This window comes from Dermacentor albipictus, chromosome 1, assembly GCF_038994185.2.
Source record: "Dermacentor albipictus isolate Rhodes 1998 colony chromosome 1, USDA_Dalb.pri_finalv2, whole genome shotgun sequence".
Classification (NCBI taxonomy): Eukaryota; Metazoa; Arthropoda; class Arachnida; order Ixodida; family Ixodidae; genus Dermacentor; species Dermacentor albipictus.
In genome coordinates this window covers 335,008,072-335,030,377 of record NC_091821.1, presented here as the reverse complement: position 1 = coordinate 335,030,377, position 22,306 = coordinate 335,008,072, and the positions used below count along the sequence as shown (strand labels likewise).

Below are 22,306 nucleotides of genomic sequence, written 5' to 3'. Positions count from 1 at the left end.
CAATTGCACCTCTCTTGCAGCTGTGTTTTTCTTCATGTATTGCTTTTGCTTGCACAGATTTGATACAGTTGTGGAGAATCCATTTCATGGTCATTCTTAGAAATTCTCTCATAAATGATGAAGCGGTCAGAGTTTTTTTTAACTAGCTCACCGTATTCCCATGAAGCAATCAACATCTCGTCCTCGCTGCTCATTTCAAAATTTTCTAAAGTGAAAATGCCATCTTGTGGACAGTGCTCACAATTCCTGAGGAAACATGACGCAGTAGGTTCCTGGCATACGCAGAGACTCTGCATATCATCTGGAGAAAGCGACCTTCCGGAGGCATTCTGCAGTCCCACAAGGCACAACTGAAAGTTTGCACAGCACACGCAAACACACACTTGCCACTGTGGCGAGCATTTCACCCACTTAGGACACAAGGATATGAATTTTGTGAGGCCAACCTGCGAGGCAAGGTGAGCTTGCTTGTAGAGGCAAAATGCTTCTCGTAAGGATTGTGTCATGAAGCGCTTAGGTACCCATTCCTTCTCTCCCTCCTTTTCGATTCTCACAACATCCTCTTTGTTCGGTGTCTGTCTAGAGCAATCGAGTTCATCCATGGTGTAATATTCTAAAACGGTGGTAATGTCTTCATGTTGTAGCTTACATCTTGTATATCTCTCCTGTGTTGACCATACGCCTTCTTCATCCACCATCTTCTTCGATTTTTGGATAACGTACCTCGTTGAGCCTCTGGAATAACTTCCTGCGCATATTTCATGGTTAGGTTGCGTGGTAGCAGTGTCAGCAGCTGGCAACACTGTTGAAAGGATGTACACCTATTAACCTATTGTAGGCAGCATGTAGGTTGTCTTCCCAGCTGCTGCATTGTGCACACTTTTCTTGTGACGCACGCGAAGTCTCTGGGATATTTACCTGGTCGGATTTTCGTCACCATAGCTCTTGCCACCCCTTCCTGCTTTCGCTTTGCATACGAAAGTCTGAGGCGTTTTCTTTAAGCGCTCGGTGGGTTTAGGGGCGAGATTTCGCAGGTGGGGCTGACACTGGAGTTTAAATTTTCTACGATTTCTTCCCCAGGGCGGAATTCTTCAAATGTTTTGGTTGACTCGATCTGCCTGCATATTATCTATGTTTTCCTTGAACCGACGGTAACAATTCTGACAGATGAAGTCACTTTATCGTACTTGGAGAGCTTCTTCGGGAAGTAGGACTTTTTTTAGAGCAGCGACATTGAGTGTCTTTACACTGCGAAAATTACGTTCTTTTTCAATTCTCTGTGCCTTTTTGAGTAGTTGGCACAAAACATTCGCCGCGCAAATCTCTTCATGAATGCAAAAGCTCATCGCTTCCGAAGATTATTGTGGGACAGAAGGTCAGGTGACGGATACAGGGCCCAGGGCTGCTTTTCCAAAAAAAAAAAAAGATGGACAGATGGGTGGATATTTAACACAGGCGTGCCGCCGTCGACATTGACGCTGGTTCGGCCTGGCGTACGAGCTGAGACTGAGATACCAAGTATGCTTGTCGTGGGAGCACTCCAGCGCAGAGAAAACAAGCGAGTACAGAAAACGACCCCACTGTCTACCAGGCCTGCAAAACGACACGAAACTCGAGATCCGAACATCCGCTCATCGGGGCTGTCTCGGTCGAAGGCTGAGGCATATCTGCCAGGCGTTCGATGCGTTGCGATGGAAGGATGATAGCGGCGGCTAAAGCCTCGGTGCGGTGGCGGCACACATGGTACTATGAAATTCAGGGTCGCGCCGGGCGTTATATAGCTATAGGAGCGGCTGCCAAACGCAGTTCATCCATAGAGCGGCGGCAGCTCGTTAAAGGCATCTTGAGAGTAGCGACGTGTTTGCATTAACCACACGTCACTCTAAAATAACGTGGTAAAATACGCTTACAGTAATTTAAGTCCCACTGTTAGAAGAGTACGAAAGCGAATAGGAGCAGACCTTTGATTGTAAGAGAAAAAACACTTACAAATTACACTTATGAACTCGGCAACTGTAGCATTTAAAATTTACCAACAAGAAACCAATACTAAATCCAGCTTCTCACGATTGCGCATCCTAAAAGAGGGAATACTGAGTAGTCATAGGGATTGAAATCATGGTCTGTTTTGTATTTATTTTCATACTTTAAAACAATATAATGCAACACTTTTTTGTGCCTTATAATTATCGAGTATTGAGGATTATTCAGGCAAATTTTAATGAAATTCGATGATGTTTTTTTTTTAAATCCAAATCAAAGTTGTCACTTTTTTGACGTTTTTGAACTTCGGCCAATTTTGAGGCCATATTGAAAAATATCTGTCAAGTGTAGAGCTAGAGCTACAAAACTTGCCTAAAGTGAGTGAAAGTAGCTGAAAAATATTGAGAAAAAGAGTCAGTGTGGAGATCTTCGTCAGTATTCGCTGCCATTCCATTTTTAGAAGAATGGTTGTCATTTTTTTGAAGCAGACGCGCTCCTTTCAAGCATTCATCACGGGCGGCGGGTGGTGGTGACGGCTGCTCATCCAGCGCACGGTGTTTACGTGGTCAGTACCGTGATGAAACCCTGGCAGCACAATCATTGGGTGTGCATCAAGGATTTGTTGTTTGGCACTAGAACAGCTGTCGCCTGTAATGCCTGCAAACGTACGCTGAGATATGATGAAGGTTAATGGCCTTCGGGATCGGCTCGCACGCGTGAGGAAGATTTCAGAAGTCACGCGAGGTAGCCACAATAAAAAATCAACAGGTAGCCAGGTAGCGCCCAGCAGTTCCGAAACTAGTGGAGAGGAGAAAAGAGAAAGAGTTCGGCAGCGAGGCAATCAGAGGCAATGCCTACGCATTGGCCTACGTCTACGCTTGCTTTACTCCATGACTAAACCAATATAGCATAATGTGTTACATTATTTATCGTGCAATTTTTTGCTAATCGTAGTTTTTTTAATTAAAGAAAGTAAATAGCGTCCGCATTTACAAGTACGCAGTTCACCACCAGTGGCGCTTTGCTTGGTACCGGCAAACCGGCGCCGGCGTCATTTCTTTCCCGTCATTCATCGCATTTCTTTCATTTGGTTGTCCGTGTAGAATTCCGGCAAAAATTGTGAGTACTACTTGTTATTCTTATACGTCACGTATATACTACTTGGTGCTGACCGTATGAACCAGCTCTGATTGTTTCGTGTGCATTGAATGCATTGTTAAGGTGTCGCGCCGACTTCCCCGCGTGATCATTCTTTGTCGACTATGAACTAGGCCTATCGCCGACGCCCGAAGACGACGCACTTGTTCAATATCACAGTACGAGCTTGTTCGGAGTTGAAACTAGTGGCTTTCTGAGTGCTGTTTAGGTGCGACCTAGAAAAAATCATCTATGTATGTTTGCTTTTCCGATAGAGTTTGCTGGTTTCATACCTGTCAAGTCCCAGAGTAGGCCTAGCGTCGTCCTCGCTGCCGAGTGGGAAAATGGTGATGCGTAGTGAGAGGTTATGGTAATAATGACCTCACTGAGCGTTGCGGCTCCTCATGTACATTACTTTTGTCGCCGTGGTCTTTGTCACGGTATTGTTTGGTGAAAGCTTTTTCAGGAGTGCACGCTTCTCAGAAGTTGAATCTATAATCTGCGCGCGAAATTTCATGTCTGCACCAAACTGCGAAAATTGCTATGGAAAGTGCGTTCGCTAGACCGGCAAGTAGGAGAGCGATCGGAACTTGGTTCTCGTACAAGGGTCAGGTATTGCGTTGCATATTGCCTTCGTATATCAATCGTAGCTTGACCTCGTGAGTCTATCGCACTTCTCATGTTTCGTTTCAGCAACCGTGAAAGATGGATGGTGGAGGAATGCGTGGTAGAGGAGGCTACTCCAGAGGGATGAGCCGAGGGGACTTCACAAGAGGCCGTGGTGGACCCACCAGAGGCCGCGGTGGACCGCCTGGGTAAGCACTCGGCTGCTTTGTTGCATTCTATTTTTCACACAAGTGCCCATCATTGGGCCCAAGAGAATGGTCACACACATTGAATGGAAATGGTACTCTTGAGGCTAAACTCGCTGAAGACATATATGTTAAGCCCGTACCCCATATGAGCGATTTTGCTCGAGACAGCGACGAAACGGGCCGCCGCGCGACAGATCGCCCGGCTATGGAAATCATGATTTCGTCGCCCGGAAGTGCTATGAGCAACTAGCAATAGCGCAAAGCCGGAACTAGATAAACGGCGTCAACTGAAACGAACACAGCAGTGCATGGCTAAACCATAACTGAAAGTATAGTGCCATCCAGTCATCGCCACTTACAGGTGCACTCATTTGTGTGACAGCACTGCGTGATGGTGCTCCCCCTATACTGCAATATTTGTTCAGGGCATGTTTTATTTAACTGGGATAAAAGAAGTATTAAAGAAAAGCTAAAATATTGCAGTGTAGGGGGAGTGTTGTAGCACAGTCTGCCAAATCTGTATGTGCTATAGCGTTAAATCATATTCAACAGCGGTGCATATGCTACAGTTTGCACAGTCATCTTTTTCTTCCGCTTTCAAACCAGAATCAAAACAAACGAAAATATTGTAGTATATAGCGGGAGCATCACTGCGCAGTGTGGTCTAATAGGATGTGCACACTCGTCAGTGGTTATGACTGGATAGCACGCACTATACCTTTGTAGCGGCACAACTATCTCCAAAGCAGAGGGAGAAGATAGGCTCACATGCAGGTAGCGCGAGAATAGAACATAGTAGTGCGCCCGACACTGCAGCTGCTAAGGATGGAGTGCGCTACCGTGTCCTATTCTCGCGCTACCTGCACGTGAGCCTATACGCCTCGTGCACCACCTATAGAGGCGCCACTGAAAGCCACCTAGTGGGTGCTTCCAACAGTACACGCGGGAGCAGTAGCAGACGACAACCCTTTGCAGCAAGGATGGCTGAAGTTGGCGGCTGTGATTTCTCCTTTGTTCGGGTGCCAGTCTGCTTCTTCTGCGGTGACAGCTGTAGGGAAGATGCTGACCTCTGTGCGCGCGGGTATGAACACGATGTTAACGGTGTTTGGGACATGGTCCACATACGTGCAAGGCGTGTCCCGCAGACAAACGCCATGAACCCCATTTACATGACGTCGAGCTCATGTTCACTAGCCAATAAATTTTGTTGAGTGATGCGACCTCTAGATGTTTTTTCTTCTTCTTTTTCTTTTTTTTCTTTTTTTTAATTCTACCATTGCCGTAATGCTGCTTCTGTACCTGAATAATGAGCACCCGTCATTAGTGCAGACTTATATCAAACAAATCCGCATGGTGCAATCTCTGCATATGACGCTGTGATTTTTCTGCCGATGAATACATGTGGGATCCAAAAATAAGTGCAGTCGAAGTCGCCTCAAGAAGAGTAATTGCCAATTTATTGATGGAAACGCGTACGCTAGCCAACGAAGTCGCCAAACACATGGGTTAATAAAAGCGCGTGTTAGTGCTTTACCGCCGATGCAATTCTGCTGCATACGCCGATGAATTACCGTTCCCGCTGCAGTTTGTGCAATTTTAACTTCCCCAAGGGAGCTGCTTGGAAACGTACAAAGCTAAAGACTGACTAACTTTTCAGTACTTTTTTATATTACTAGAGATTGGTGCCACATAATATATTTAAAGGCAGAGCAGCGCCAATCAAAGTAGATGAGCGCTGGCGACAAGGCCCGGTTTAATCGTCTGCGGCGTAAGTATAAGAAAGAATTCAGTTGAGTACAAAACTCACCTGCAAGAAGGGACTACGTTGGAAACAAACAAATCACTCGGCGTGTTAAGTTTGCTCAGGCAGCATCGAGGTGTGATGACTTCCCAAATGGGACGCGAACTTTTCAGCGAGAAATGGAACAAAAATACCATATGCAGCAGCTATTAGCGATTCTCGCCCCGAACTACCTATTTTCTAAACAAATTTCCAAAAACGCAAACAATATCTAAGATGCCCTCGGGCGAAAAGAATAAAGCTGTTAAAGAAGCACTTCCTTGGTATCATTCCAATAAGACACAGCGTGATTTATACCCTTTACAAACAAGGCAGGGTGAAAACTTCGCAGCTCAAAAGAATCGACAAGAGTTATGCATGCAGCAACTATCAACAGTTAAACATGTGCGAAGCCACGCATAAAATAGATGTAAGAACACGAAGTGCGCGACAGCTGCTGCGAGGATTTACCGCGCCACATGAAACAAACAATTTCAGTTCTTGCAAACTTCAGTAGCTTTAACATACAACGCAATGCGCTCGTCCAGTCGTGCTGCCTAGCTAGCGCAACCGGTAAAGAAGCGGAAAACAATATAAGCGGCAAACAGCATTCCGAACTGCCTGCCTGCGTTCGCCGTTTTCGGCGGGCTGCCGGTGACAATATTATGCCTGGCTTGATCGGCGGCAAACGGCTATGTTTTGGCCACTGTGTTTCTGCTGGAAAATCTCTCAATGTGTGTGAGCCTTAAGTTGCAAATTTCTATAGGTTGGTTCCCCACAAAGCATTTAAGCTCATTGCAGCACCCCCCAAACCAGCTTTCGTGCTAATAAGATTTCTGTTCTTGACCACCACTTAAAAAATTTTATTTGTATGTTATGTGTAGCAGTGGCTTGCACGTTAATGGGCATTCTCTTAAATTGTTTCTCCGAATCGCCCAAATTTTAGGATCTTTTGAAAAAATATTGTGTTGGATTAGTTGCTGTTGCAAATTTCTAAGCCTGTATTTTCTTGGGATGAAAAAATGCTTGGCATTGTGCTGATGTGAGACTTGCAGAAGTAAGAAACATATTCTAGACGTCTTAGTGACCATGGCCAAGCTTAGCTGAACAGATGTGGCTTGCAATTTTTTTTCTCTTTTCCTCTCTATCTTCTTCGGTCCAGATGAAAGAGAAATATTAGGGGGGGGGGGCCAAGAAAGGGTGCTCATGCTGCTTGTTCAGGGCTCAGGTCAGATCTCAGGTCCATGGCGCAGCTCCTGGGTCGATTGAATAATGGTTCATCATGTACAGTCGCCGACCGTTTATTCGGACCTCACGGGGACTGCGAAAATGTCCGAATAAACAGGTGTCCGAAAAAACAGATTAAGAAAAAAAAATTAAATCCTTTATTTCCACGCACTTATTCGGGCTCGGCAGTAGGCTTAGAAGAAATTGTGAATGCGCCGTTGCACGCTGTTCCGTTTACGCGCAATTAGATAAGCCTGAATCTCGGAGAGGGTCGTACGGTCACTATTAGCGGCTGAAAGCACAGTCACTGCTTGTACACGCTCCGCATGCGACGGCAGCGTAGCACATGGTGCGTCATCTTCCGACTCAGAATCATCGTCCGGCGGTGCAGCAGAAACCTGACGAATGATCTTGCCGTCGTCGAGTTCTGCGCATGTCAATACAGCAGTGTCAGCACCTATGAAACTGTCAAATGAGACGGTGTCCGGAATCGCAATGCAACCACTGCGCAGGTCTCGGCAGAACATTTTCCGCATCAGTAGGGAGCACATCGGAAGGTGACAAGTCCTAGGCCTCCCGGCACCCGCTTGCCGGCATTCCCCAGCGCAGTCTGCGCGGGCACTGTCGGCGCCATTAGACCCTTGACGCGATGTTTACGTATGCCGCGTTGGCTAACCGAAACCTCGACACAGCACACAAAGCAAACGCCACCGTGCCGACACCAGTCGCACAAACGAAAAACGCGGCCTGCTCGCAGCGTCTTGCGCGAAGAAACAAGTGAGCTGCTGGATTGTCTTGACATGGCTTACTAAGCTGAAACCGGAACTGCCGCAGAGCCACTCTAGCTAACCAGCCAGAAACAATGATGATGAGCGGGGATTTCCAGTAGCGCCACTTCGTGGGGCAGCAGGGAAGCTCCGTTCAAAACAAAAATGGCGTTCAGCAAGTCGAACCATGCACCGGTCAGAGTTGGTGCATGGCGCTCTTGACCGAGTTGGCTCAAGGAGTGTCCGAAAAATCAGACGAGAGGTTGCAAGGTGTCCGAACTTTCGGCAGTTGTTATACATTATCGTCTATGGGGAGAATGGCGGTGCCGCGAGCCTGACCGAATAATCGGGCATGTCCGAATTTTCGGAGTCCGGAAAATCGGTCGGCGACTGTATTATCAAAGCATTTCATGTGCAGGTTTTAGTTCCATCGAGAGAATGTTTGCAGTTTTTTATGAGTTTGCATGGCAGTAGGCTCTGGCCACCTTGCATGTCACTAGCAGTGAGGCTTGTACCGCTGGTAATAAGCACTTTTTTTTTTTTGTCCTGGTTTTTGGGTACGGGGTGTTGACACTGATAATGCTGGTAACCAGCTTGCTCACTGCTGTCAAAACTAGTGTTCTGTCAGCCACTTTGCTATGCTTGTCTTTTATTTCAGCAGCGTTACTATATTGGCATTTGTTCATTGCAGTGCTTTCCGAGGTGCACCACGAGGAGGCGGGGAATTCCAAGGGCATGGGCGGGGTGACTTTACACCACGGGGTCGCGGAGATTTCTCACGAGGTCGGGGTGGTGCTGGTGACTTCTCTTCACGAGGCACTGGAGAGTTTGTCCCCCGAGGTCGGGGCTTTACGCCGCGTGGACGAGGGGGGCCTCCCACACGTGGTGACTTCACACCAAGAGGCCGCGGAGACTTCGCACCAAGAGGTCGTGGGGACTTTGCACCAAGAGGTCGTGGGGACTTCGCACCAAGGGGCCGCGGTGACTTCGCACCAAGAGGCCGTGGTGACTTCACACCAAGGGGCCGCGGAGATTTTGCACCAAGGGGCCGTGGAGATTTTGCACCCCGTGGAAGGGGCGACTTCAACACTGCGAGGGGAGGTGAGTGCACACAAGCTGTGCAGCCTGATCTGTGTGTTGTTTCTGGCTACATCTAGTGCTTGTAATGGATCACCAACAAGCCCAAATTGCTGTCTCTGTAAGTGCCAAGTGTGTTCAGATATATGTATGTATGTGTATATATATATATCTATTTGTGCTCGTTTTACTTCAAAAGATCCAATGTATTGGTCTTGTGTGAAAACCTCGCCTGCAGAACTCTGGCAATTTAGGCTGTACAGTCAACCAATTTTTTGGGCATGCCCGATAATTTGTATGGTTTCACCGCACCTCCACAAACCCCATAGAGCCAATGTATGAGGACGGCTGAAACCCTTTGCCATCCAATTTTCAAGACATTTCTAGTGGGTGCAGCTTCAAAACAGCTTTAACCCTTTCAGGGTCAATGCCGTATATTTATGGCGCCATCTGAGCATTTAAAAAGCATGCCAATTTCCCAACTTCTTTCCTGGCATGTGCTGCCGCTGTGGGAATACAGTCGCCGACCGTTTATTCGGACCTCACGGGGATTGCGAAAATGTCCAAATAAACAGGTGTCTGAAAAAGCAGATTAAGGGGGAAAATGAAATCCTTTATTTCCACGCACTTATTCCGGCTCGGCAGTAGGCTTGAAGAAATCATGAATGCGCCGTTTCACGCTGTTCCGTTTACATTTATTTTTTAATTTACTTTTTTAATTTATTTCCTTTTTTATTGTTGTTATTAATGAATGAGCAGTACATATATACCAATGCAAAATATCTTTTTTGAAATAGGTCCCTTTGAACTTAAATCTGCAATTAAGAATGAATCGACCCTGGGCAGCCGCATGTGGCGAAAAAATAGACCCTGAAAGGGTTAATCCATGCCACCACAACTGCTATTTTGATTATCTCACAGCGTCTAACCAGCTCTCTCACACTCCAATCCGCTAACAGCCATAGCCACCCCTACAACTCTAACCCTAACTGCTTCAACATTCACTACCAGGCTTCCTGTGGATAAGTGCCAGGTTTTTCATTGAAACAATTTTCCGCTGTCAGAAATGGCACTGACTTCACTTTTGGCAGGAGCCATCTGCGAAGATTGTGGATGGCTCAGCTTTGCTGCAATGCAGTTATGTTGCGCAGTGAAAATGCAATATAGTGCGGTGAAGCGTACCAAAAAAACGAAAGGAACCACTCATGAAACAGGAGTATGTACAGTAGAACGTTCTTCATGCCTTTTGGAAAAAAAAAATGCGAGAAAAAAACATACTGCCTGGAAAAAACACACAATCCAGAGTAACTAAATAATATCGACAGATTCTACTATTGTTGACATCTATGTGATACAAAGTCACACGGATTGTTGCGGTCCGAGACGCATTGTTGTTTTCCTATTGTGTGGTGTTTTAGGAGGACTATGGGAAACAAGCAAAATCAAGCTGGTGGGCAACGCCGGATGCTGCCATAGCGAAATGTGATGCCCACATTGTACCGTCTGCAGCAGGGAACTGTGGCGCAATTGGATTATTGCCTGCTAAAACATGCAGTACACTGCCAATGACACTACGTGTCACACACCATAAAACAGATAGGTGAAGGTGCTTATCTCAACAGGATTGATAGTGCTAGCTGTGAATGCTGCATCAATGACCCGGGAGATTTGTTGGTGCCAAAATGAAACTGAGTGCGCACCTGCTCCCTTCGATGCCGCGCCTGCCATGCTTGTCGTTGTTGCCCCTTGCTCCATCCGCCTCAACAGCCTGCTTTGCTAGCTTCTCATCGCCTTGCGCTATCTTTTAGATTTGCGCTTTTTTTCCCCCCTCCGCTGGTTCTTTGCTGCACGCGATGCTGGCAACGAAGCCCAAGATGGTGCAGATGTTCGGTGCGCGATATGTGACTTGTACGAGCATGGAACTTCCGATCTTCCGTAGCGAGTGCCGACTGCGTAGATGCTTTCAACGGCGGGACTGTGCTGTCGGCTGTCGCCAGTCTGAAATCCGACACATTGAGTGTACCTGGAGCTGCAAGCTCTAATTAGAAGCTCAGCAGGAGCTTTCTAATAATAAACACGTGTTCAACTTTAAGGCCCATTTTCTCAGAATGGATTTTTTCGCTAGTAGTGGTGCTGGAGAAGGCGATATCTCAAGAACCGCTCTTCAGATTTGTGTGCCGCTTTTCCCTTTCTTTTTTTTTTTTGAGTTCTGTTCCTAAATGACTTTGCCAGAAAGCAACAAGCTTCTTTTTTAAAAGCTGGTGCAGTTAAGGGGGGACACGGCTCTTTGCGGTAAAAAAAAAATCTATTTTTTGAAAATGAAATTTTCAATATCTACTGCTAATATTCCTTGAATTCACCAAGTTTCGAATCTCGCGCAAGAGTATTTCGTCCGCAATATCAATTCGTAACATCGCTGTGAGCTCAATTCCACGCAAAAACGGCCCTTTTTTATCGCGGCGCGTAACTCTTTTTCTATGCGCGTAGCTCTTTTTCTATGCGCGTGATCGCAGCCAGGGGAGAAAGACAGGCCGAACGCACGATCCGATTCGTTTTGACTAGTGCACTTGACCAAAAACATGTGCTGTGGTTGGCTGCGCGAGGTTCCTGTCGTCTGCTGCACTCCGCAGGCAACGCGACAGCGCGTCTCGTAGGTTTTTTACCACATGCCCAACTATGTCTGATTCAATGGGGAAGTTTGCCATGAGGCACAAGTTCGGCAAAAAGAAGCGATCAGCTTATAACTTTCAAAAGCGCTCCATTCCTTCAGAAAGTATAGAGAATAGCTCGCCGCCAACAGCAAATGATGCCGAAGCCGTTGACGATGCCAAAGTAGGCCTAGCCAGCTCACAAATGAGTGAAATCGTTACGGACAACGGCCGCGTTCGGCGTGACACTGCAATGTTGCAGCGTGCAGATTTGTTGCAGCAAAAGATGAATGCTCAAAAAAAACTTCAGGTTCTTGCGTCAATGCCAGCAACAAAGCGGGTGTTAGATTTGCTCACTGGCACCGACGACGTTGCAGCCACGCCAGTCAACGCCGAGGCAGGCTTCGTTATCCTCAGTAGGACTCCGTGAACGCACTTATGTCGTTTGTCAAGTGCAAGGTGTGCGGCGGCAGCGTCGCAGTAGGCAAAAGCAAATGCTAATCTGTCCTCGCCATAAAGTTCGTTATCACGTGCGCATGTTGTTGCGATATTGCGGCAGCGTGGAGCTCGGCCCGCGTGAATGACAACCTTGCCGCGCGCGCAATGCAAGCCACCGGGAATCGGTGAACAGCACCAAATGTTTTTGTTGCATTTGGGTGGCCGTGGTCAGAGCGACTACACTCCTGGTGGCTTTTAGCCATTTTCACTGCAAAATATTGCGAAATTATTTCTGTACTTTTGATTAAAAGTGAATGTATTCCTTTTTTCTCGTTTTCTCAAAACACCGACTTTTGACTTGTTGCTGATTTGCGGCAGCGATATCTCTGCCTTCAAAGCAGGTAGAGCCATAATTTTTGTTGTGGCTTGTAGCTGAGTGTGCACAGTACACAATGGTAGGATCAGATTTTGGAATTTATGCCTTAAATATTTTCAATTCTGCTTTAGATCAGACAGTAGGGTAGCCACAATTCGAACGGTAAAGATTGAATTGCTATAAAATTAATATTTGATGTATCAAAATAGTATTGCTACCATTGTGTTCCTAATGTTTTCTAGTACCCAGGCATGCAAATATGAATTTCGTAGTGCATTTTTCTTCCCCTATTTCTGCAAATTATGAACAACGAATTTCATTTATCTTCAGAACTAAATGGTCTATTGGAAAAATAACTACATATTTGAAATCAGCGCAATAGTCTTAACAAGAATGGAAAGTTTCATTAATAATAAGGGAAAACATCAGGAGCATTATTTGAGTAGCTATGTCCCGCCTTAACTTATAAGCAATTTATTTTTGATGAATGTGGTCATTACTGGCTACATCAAATTCAAAGTTACGTTAAAATTTTTTGGAGGGGAAATTAAAGAAAGGGGCTTTGTAGCTCCCTGGGATATCTGTCACGGGATCATCACAGTGAATTTCAGCTTCCTACAATGTCCTGGCACTTCTCCAGGCTCTTCCTCGGGCGTACACATGAACCACCTAGTTGGACCTCAAGAACTCTGGAACTAATAATTAACACATCTTTATGAGATTTTGCTGTTCCTCATAGTTCGGTGGTGTGAACGTACCCGAAAGTTTCATGCATATAATTATTTGATATTCGAACCTTATTAGAATATCTTCATGTTTGCACACCCCTAATTTTCGTTCCTGCTAGTAGGCAATGAGACATTGGCACATTGCCATTGGAACTTGGCGAACTTAAGCAGTGTAAGCTGTAGAATCCAAAAGCACCATGTCTAAAGAATAATCCTTTTCATGCTTTTTTGCTAATGCTTGCATCCCCTCTTGAATGTGCAGGTGGCTTTGTGGGAGGACCACCCGTAGCTGGCGGACCACCAATGCGTGGAGGGCCTGCCTTAAGGGGAGATGCCCCGCCGGGAGTTGGCCATGGCATGCTACCACCACGTGGTGGCATGGGTGCTGGAGGACCACCTGCCAAGCGGGGTCGCTGGGAGGGACCCCCGAATACGGGCGCTTCCTATCAGGACAACTACTACAACAATGGAGCAAGGTGTGGAAAAGTGGTGTAATCTGTCTTGAAACATAGTCGCTCTTAATGCTTTCACAAACAACCATCTGTCGGTTAGAACCAGGCTTGGGTAACTGTCAATTAGAGATGTTACCCACTGAAATTAGCCCAGATGTAACTGCCATTTTTTAATGCAGCATACTTGTACAGTAAACGTTGCAACCCTGCTAGCAAGAAGTGAGAAAAATATTAATGTATGGGCAAGGGAGAAAAAAAGGAAAGCAAACCTTTCTGGAGCCAAGGTCATTTTCTTCCCAGGCACCCCCCATAGAACAAATAGAAGACAGCACAAAAGATGAATGAAAAAACTGGCAGATCTCGCGCCCTGTCAGAATCGATGTCATGCGACACAGTGTGTGGGGAGCCTACGAAGTTAACAAAACGGCCATGAAAGCACCAAGACGTTAACAGCTGTTTCATGACCTACATGACGCATGTCGGGGTCAGAATGAGACGATTTAGTGTTTTCTACGGAGACCTCACTACTGCTCACATCAAGAATGTCGCTATCAGAAGCAGCAGAATCACTTTCAGAAGACTTCAGCGGCGTGCAACGCATTTTCGGTGCCATGTTTGCAAAAATTCGATGCTGTCTCCTCTGCTGCACCCTTTTTTGCTGGAGCCCTTGTGACAGAATGCAAAAGAATATGTGCACTAGTTCTTCTATCACTGGTTAGATGGCGTTAGGTATCCATAACCCTGGAGTTCTATTTTTGGCGGGGCATTCAAAACCATCTATCCACAGTGATTGATGCTCTAACCACGGTAAGGATTTTAAGTTCTGCGTGGTTTGAGGCTAGTTGAGTGTTCAAAACTAGTTGTAATTAGTGAGCCCTGGCGGCTAGACACCAATAAGCAGGGTGGCCAAAGTTCTTATGCAGGTGGCCGAGCGTGAACAGACAATAGTAATTATCGAAATTTCACAGCAGATCTTCACTTCAGTCTGTTAGCCTTGTCAGTAAATATACACAGTAGCAGTCGGAAGAATCACAGTAATCTAAACACCCTCCTTTATTGAGCTCTTGACCAAGAGCGGCCGTTTATGAGAATCTGCTATACTATGAAATAAAGGGCACAAGAAAGTGAGAAGCAGGCTACTGTTGAAAAGTGTGCTTTTAAGAGAAAGGAGACTTTGAGCGCCGCTTGTGAGATCCATATGCTGTGCACGACAGCGAAATTCAGCCAAGATGTTAACAGCAGGATATGCTATCTGCTCACTTTTATTTCGCCATGCCCAAGGGTTCAGGGTGGTCCCTGCCCCCTTCCCTGATTGAACAGCTTTGCAAACAGGGACACCCTATATAATAAGGCACAAGTTGGCAAGATCAAACAGAACAGTCACAGTCAAACTTTTACTATTTTGCAGCGTAATTTTAAGGTTTTGACATGATGAAAAAACTACTAATGATTGTACTGGCATATTAATAGTGATTCATATTTGTACACAGCCTGAAAGCAGTGTAAAATTCAACTTGCTCAAATCTTTGTGAGCATTTAATGACTGTTTGTAGTGAACTTTTGGCATACTCTCAATTACTTCCGTATTTGTTTCACAGCCAAGATTATGGAAACACTGGTGGCTATGATGATGGCTACGGACAAGCACCTGTCAGTCGGAGCACCTACCAGGACTCGTATGCAGCACCTTCGGACATGATGGGCAATGGCTATCAGGGTCCCGGAGTTGGAGTAGGTGGCAACGCAGGCGGCTATGGCGAAGGTGCTGGTGGCTACAACACGGATTACAACAAGCCCCCGATGGAAAGGGGAGGTGGTGACTTCAGAAGTGGTGGTGCTGGCTATGCACCCCCCGTTGGTGGCGTCGGTGGTGGTGGCGGCTACGCCAGCAGCTACGACGACAGGGGTTATGGGGGAAGGCAAGATGGTGGCTACGGGGGAGGACGCCCAGCGGCTGACAACTTCAGTGGAGGTAAGCTCTGCATTCTGCTCCCCTAGATGAAGTATCTGCCTTCACAGCTGGCTGGCTCTTCAGGTGCATGTTCCCATAAGGATGGCATGAAAGTGTGTTGATCACAAGCATTGTTTTAGACTCAACCCTTTCAGGCACTGCTGTCCATTTGTAGACTAAGAATATGTACATACATTTGAACCCACTTATAACGATACCGGTTTTAACAATATATCGGTTACAGCAATGAGAAGCTGCTGCACCGTCAATTTTTGTATGTTTTCCATGGTGAAATAACCCGCTTACTACAGTGCCCTGATACTGCATTATCGTTTCTAACGAGGAAGTCCGACTGCTGGGTGTCCGAGCCGATAGGTAGTGAAATGCGAAATTCCTGAAAATAAAAAAAGAAAACGAGAAATTCAAGCTGCTACACGATGGGCCGCTACTCCAACAGCCGCCATGCATTCTTTTCCAGTCATCTCCACGCGGCTCTCTGCCGTCACCCTTCCAGCTCTCCGAACACGAATGGGCTACCCCCATAGCTCTACGCCACCCCACCCTCCGAAACGCGAATAGGTTGCGCCAACTGCATTGCAAGCAGATTGCTTGCATGGTTTCTCAGCTTTGCTTGACTCGCCGTCAAAACAGAAGATGGCTGATGCGTCCGCTGATCATTGGCAATGCATGACATTACCGGCGAAAAGCAAGTGCTTGGCTATAAATTTGGTAACTAAGTGCTTCTAGCCAATAAGACGATCGGTGTGAACATGCATCAGATAGTGACGCAGTAAGACAGGATGCTTCAACGTCGTCCTCACAGGAAGCCCAGTTCCTCATAACTCAGCCCCTTCGGGGCTTCGTTTTCATGAGGAACCTTCTGTTACACTATGTGAAGCACTTGGATACCTCGGAGAACGATGTCGGCAAGCTTTGCATATAGCAAGCAAGGCTGACGGACATAGGCAAACCACTGAGAAGTACCGTAAAAACCGGAAAATAGGTCGAACTTTTTTTTTTTTTTTCAAAAAACCATCGTGAAAAGTCGACCCTCGACTTATGTACCGGACATTGGCGGAAAAACTACGGAAGTTTTGCAACAATGGGCGGATAAAGTAAACAGCCACCTTCGCCATCGCCATCAGCAGCAGCGCGCCTATGGCGGCGTGGCAACGCTGTGGCACCAGCATTTTGCATTTCCATTGTCGCAAAGTGATATTAATTAAAGGCTGCACTTTCATTTTGTTTCAAATTAAGCGTGAGTGGAAGCCGGCGTCAATTCACCGTCGCCTTCAAGAAAAAAAGCGATTGAGTACGCGGAAGCCCACGGCAACCTGGCGGCACAACGCGAACTTGAAGTATCCGAACAGAGCATTCGATAATGGCGGAGGCAAAAGCAACGTATTACAACTTGCAGCAACCAAAAGAAAACGTCATTTCGTGCCGGATCGCAGCGGACTGCAGAACTGGAAGGCAAGGTTGCAGAGTCCGTCCGCGAGCTGCGTGCAAGATCGCTGCCTGTGACTGCCAAATGCATCCGCTTGAAAGCGGTAGAGATCGCACGCTCCTATGGACTGGGCAGCGAGAAGCACTCATCATCCGACTCTGATCAAAGCGTTGCTCTGATTCGGAGTAGCGCTTGTGCACTTCGTTCCCTTCTGACGAATTCTTCTGACACCCGACGAATTTTTAAGGGGGGACACCCCACTTTATTTTACTTTTTTTATTTGTGGCCACAACTTGATAAAACTTCTATCACTTATGTATTTTTACATGCTGATTTCAAATATGCAATTGGTTTTCCCATGCAACAAGTACTTTTCACAATATGAGCAATTCATGTTTTCTTGTATGGACTAATTTGGAGGCAAGTTCTCTCTACAATGCTGGCTGTTAATGAAGGAGACTGGCACATCAAAGTGATGTTGAATGATCAGAGGTTGCAGTGCTACAAGAATGAATGTTCTAAACTGATTTATACCAAAGTTACAGCATGTCAAACTTTTGTAAGCAGAAGGCATTAGTGAAACCCTGGAGAAATTATTACTTTTTCAAAATTTCTGTAATGATATTTGTTCACATTTTAGGCCTACTGCACTCCCAATTTGTCCACCTTTCAGACGAAAAAAGAATTATTGCAATAAGATGAGTAGAACCAGAGATATCGTCACTCCAAAACTACACTACCATCAAAAATGACGTTTTGAGAAAACGAGGAAAAACATTTCAGGACATGTTCGTAGTGATTACTGCAAATGCTTGAATACTAACTTGATCAAGGATGATACAGGGGTCCAACCAGGCAAGAATGAATGTTTTTCACAAATTTGGACCAAAATTAGAGCATGTCAAAATTTTCAAAGTAAAAGCTAATGCAGCTGCCAGGCAAAATTATTATTTTTATAAATTTTCTGTAATGATATTTATTCATATTTGAGGCCTACTTCACTGACCAATTCACTACCTTTCTGGCAAAAAAATAATTACTGCTGTAGGATAAGCAGAACTGAATATATTGTTGCTCCAAGACAATGACACCATCAGAAATGCTGCTTTGAGAAAACGGGCCAAAATATTTCCGTTTATTCACAGATCCCCCCCACCGATATATCTCAAAATGAACCAGGGGAGTAGTCAGGATGCATGCTGTCATGGTGCTTTTTTTTTTACTGCCTTAGCAAGGCCAAGTGACGCTGCCCTTTTTTTGGTAGAACTTGTACTCCGCCGCAAGTCCTTTTCTTTTGCCCTGCTGGACCCAGTGGGTGTTATATTCATGTCCAGCTCTGATAGCACTGCTGCAGCTGTATACTCGTTGCCAGCATTAAAACGCAGCACAGCTTCTGCAACAGCTGCCTGTACTGCAACAAGAGACCAGTGCTGCTCTTTTGCTAGCAAGCTCCAGATTACAGAGTGCAGAGACTCATTCGAATTCTGAGTCCTTCCCCTCAGGCACCTCTGCAGCAGGCTCTTCTCTGACAAGCGCTGGTACACTGGCAAAAGAGCTGCAGCGACATCACTAGGCAAATTGTATTTGTGCCTAGGCTCTGGATCCCCTTTGGCCTTTGCTGCATTGTGGGGGCACCAAGACTGCTCACCAGCCGGGCACAGGGAATGGTTTGGGCAACTGTCAGTGGAAGTCACATGATAAAAAGTTGCCATCACTGCACGGCTCATGGCTTCCACATCACCAACATGTGATTTTAGGGCTCGCCCATAGTAGACAGCCAACCTGTCGACCAGCTCAGCTGTCAATCTCCCCTTGCCACCGAGGCTTCGTTTGCCTTCACCCTTGTGTTTCTGTAATAAGTTGCGTAGTGCGGTGCCCATGCGTTTCCTAACATGGTTGATGCAATCCTCCTTTTCTACTTCAATGTATCCATAAACTTTCGCTTCTTTAATTGCATTGTATGTGCGGCTGTCACCGTCACACAACATGGTGGTATAGCGAAGGTTATGTCGCTGAAGTGACCTCTCAAACAAGATTTTGCCTGCATCTACTTCCATCTGGCCAGACTTGCAGCTTGTGTTTTTTTGGCACTGGTGGCTCAACTTCCAAAGCTCATAGCCCTCACTGTCTGGCTTAGGGCCATTCTCGCAGCCCAAACAAAAGTTAGACATCACATGGTAATCGAGCACATATCCAGTGAAGAGTTCAACAACAGTTCCAACACCAATATGTGAGGAATGTCCCCTTGTCAACCAAGTTCCGTCGTAGCACACGGCAATGTTCTTTTTGTGTCCAAAGCTAATGTCCTCATACAATTCAGCGACTTCTTTCGCACACCGAGTCATAACGGTCGCGGCAGCTCGGGTGGCAGCAGGCTCTAGCGTCTTCTTTAGGTGCCGCTGAAACGTCTTATTGTGGAGTCCCCGGCGCGAAAGCCCCATTGACGCGAAGATGTCGTTCATGGCTGTTTGGCCATTTCCACTGCTGATCATTGCACGTGTGGCTAACATGTTAATCTCAAACGGATTACATGTCTTTTCGCCATCAACTCTGCGCGAGTTCCATTGCGCCGCAACTTCCCCACAATTCTCGCACAACACGACCAGTTTCTTGGCGAGGCCGTAGTCACGGTCGCCCGTGACTACTTTCGCACAACCTCCGCATACCTTGCATCTCAAGGAAGCAAGCAGCACATTGACAATGTTCAAGTCAACAATCGCGTACAAAGCTGCAATGTCCACGGCTGAAGCCGATGACGCGTCGCTTGCATCAGTGAAAACAGCAGTCTTTCGCGCTGTTGCCGGCGTCGACTCAAGTCTATCAAGCGTGACTTGATCACGGGCACTCACTTGAGCTATTTCGCTGCTCGTGACAGTTCTAGCGTCAACTCTCACACTGCCGGAGTCGGCGCGAAGGATGCCGTCGTTCTGCAGTACGCTATCACCTGCATCGCCGCGAGCCGCAACTATCACACGGTCGGAGTCGGCGCGAAGGATGCCGTCGGTCTGCAGATCGCTATCACCAGCATCGCTGCGAATCGCTTGCTGACCCGTTGTAGAGACGCGCGATACACCGCCGTTGTCGGATGCACCAGTACCGGGAGTCACTTGCTTATCGGTTCCAGAGCCGCGCGCTGTTGGAACGCTATCACCTCCATCGCCGTTGTCGGGCGCCTTAGCGACGAAAGTCGCTTGCTCATCCGTTGCAGTGTCCCGCGATGTCGTGCCCTTAGCACGTTTCTTATTTTTTGCTCGCTTTCGGCCGAACTGATACACAGTGTGGAACTTTTTCGGTCCTCCAGGCATTTTGTCGTGGCGTGGTCACAGAACACCCACGGCGCGGTCGCCACCAAAGACAAAATGGCGCCTCTCGCAGCCAAATTTTTCTATCCAGTGCCCTAAGCCAATAACATGGCGCCATCGTAGCCACGTGATCCTAACTGGCCAATGACGACTCTCTATGCACGCTTTTTTTTTCTCGTTTTATTTGTGAAGGCGGCGAGCGCAGGGTTGTTTACTGAGTGACAAAAAGAAGCTAAACGCGCGAGCTTTTCAACGATACCAAAATGGCCGCGGTTGAGCGAGCCGTTCACGAGTTATAGGCAGCCGAAATAAGCGCAATTTGTCCACAATTTAAAGGGCTGTGGGTGTGGCAACGAATCTTTAAATCGCTGTTACGCCATCAATACGAGGTATTTTTAAATAAAAAGTTGCAGACAGGTGCGGGATGGTAGTAGGAACACGAAAATGACATTTCTGAAAACTCTATTTTCGGGCAAATTTTCGGCTCCTAAGAGCCGTGTCTCCCCTTAACAATATCGCGCGACCATCGACCCGCGTGTTTGTCAGCACCTTATCATCACGGCACGGAGCGGCGAAATAGCGAAAGTAAGGGCATGTGTACATATGCACGTATCTCGTTTGTTTCACTGCTCAGCGCCGTTAATAAGGTGTTGACAAGCACGCGTGTCGATGGTCGCGCGATACCGCTAAAAACTTGGCCCAGGTGCACTTGCGAGCAGCATTTAAATAAATACTGTCACCATTGTGCAACCCCCTGAGTCGCATTTGTTTCAAGGTAAGGGTGTCATGTCTTTCGGTTTTTTTGCCATTGAAAAAGATTTTTTTTTTTTTTCATTTTGAGAATTGGTTAGTTGGGTGATCGACCTATATTCCGGTCCGACCTATAGTCCGGTTTTTACGGTATGTGATGAGATGCTTGTGGGAATCTCTCCTCAGCGTTTCTTCTGGGTTTCTCAAGCTGACAGGCTCTCGTGGCAGCTTTCTCGCAATTTTTAAAGGACCCTTTTAGGGCCACCAGAGTAATATTTGACGGTGCTCGCATATCGCTTGCCATCGGTGGCACCTCTTTGCAGTTGTTATAGCAGTGCCATTCTTTAATGCCGACAGCCGCAGCTTGTTACACGCGATAGGAGCACCCAGGAATCAGTTAAATGAGCAAACACAATCAGTAGCCGGATGGAGCGAGGTGATGGTGGCACTGGCCTCCCCACCATTATAGTTTTCTCGCATCAGTTCTGCCATCCTCCATTTTTTTTTTTTTTTTCATGCAACCCGGTTGTAACAATGGAATTTTCGTGGCACTTGAATATTGTTATAAGTGGGTTCGACTGTATTTTCACATTACAACATTGAAGTTAGACCTCCGTGAAGCCAAATATGATAATGGCAGTGTTCATATTATGAGCACTGTTGTGTACAATGTGTCATGGAGGTCACAAAATTGCATTGAAACTTCATGACACTTGTGGAATAGTTGCCTCACCCCAGTTGGGGTGGTGGCGAGTGAACAGAGAAAAGCTTATTTTTATGCAGTTGACGACTGATTATATGGATCCCACAAAGAACATAAGTCTGAACTATCGAATCTCTGAAAAAACAAATTTATCCAAAAAACATAATTTAGTTTACTGTATTTACTTGCATAATGATAGCACTCGCGTAATGATCGTGCCCGGAATTTTGTCGTTAGGATTCGATACCTTCTTTCTCTTTCCCGCGAAATGATTGCACCCCGAACTTGCCGCAGCAGTGTCATGTGCGAAGTCTAGCTGATGATGATCTACCGCACCTATAGACAGCAACTTGCCCATGGTTTCCCCAATTTACCATGCCTGTAGACAGAAACTTGACCATTTTTGCTGCTTGTCAGATCGCATGATAGGAAATGGTTTGCTGCTGCAAAGGAAAATAAACGTATTCTTGATTAAATCAAATCTCGATCAGGCACCAGGTAGGACTCAAACTCCAGGTACATCATGAAGTGTCTCTCTCCGAAACACTGAAAATGTGCAGCTCGTCACTGCCGAAAGAAGTGCGCAAGTGATTCAAACCTGTGTCTGCCAATAGCAGTGCACTGTATGCACCATGTGGCTACAGTAATGAATTGCGACACTGGTATTCCCTTTTTGCAATCACTTTCTCCCCCCTTTCTTTTTTTTTTTTTCACTTTGCAGAAAT

At 46.4% G+C, this 22,306-nt stretch overlaps 1 protein-coding gene across 3 annotated transcripts in view; it reads left to right on the top strand.

Moving 5' to 3' along the window:
* The first annotated feature begins 2,945 nt into the window (after nt 1–2,945).
* Nucleotides 2,946–22,306, top strand: part of LOC135915050 (uncharacterized) — a 33,303-nt gene continuing 13,942 nt past the window's right edge. For all 3 annotated transcript variants that reach the window (XR_010568500.2, XM_065448030.1, XM_065448029.2), the window contains exons 1-5: nt 2,946–3,102; nt 3,814–3,935; nt 8,401–8,810; nt 13,239–13,452; nt 15,027–15,400. Coding sequence is in view for 2 of the 3 variants with exons in the window: in XM_065448030.1 (XP_065304102.1) it covers nt 3,826–3,935; nt 8,401–8,810; nt 13,239–13,452; nt 15,027–15,400 (1,108 nt within the window). In the remaining variant the exon portion in view is untranslated. The remainder of the gene's footprint in view (nt 3,103–3,813; nt 3,936–8,400; nt 8,811–13,238; nt 13,453–15,026; nt 15,401–22,306) is intronic.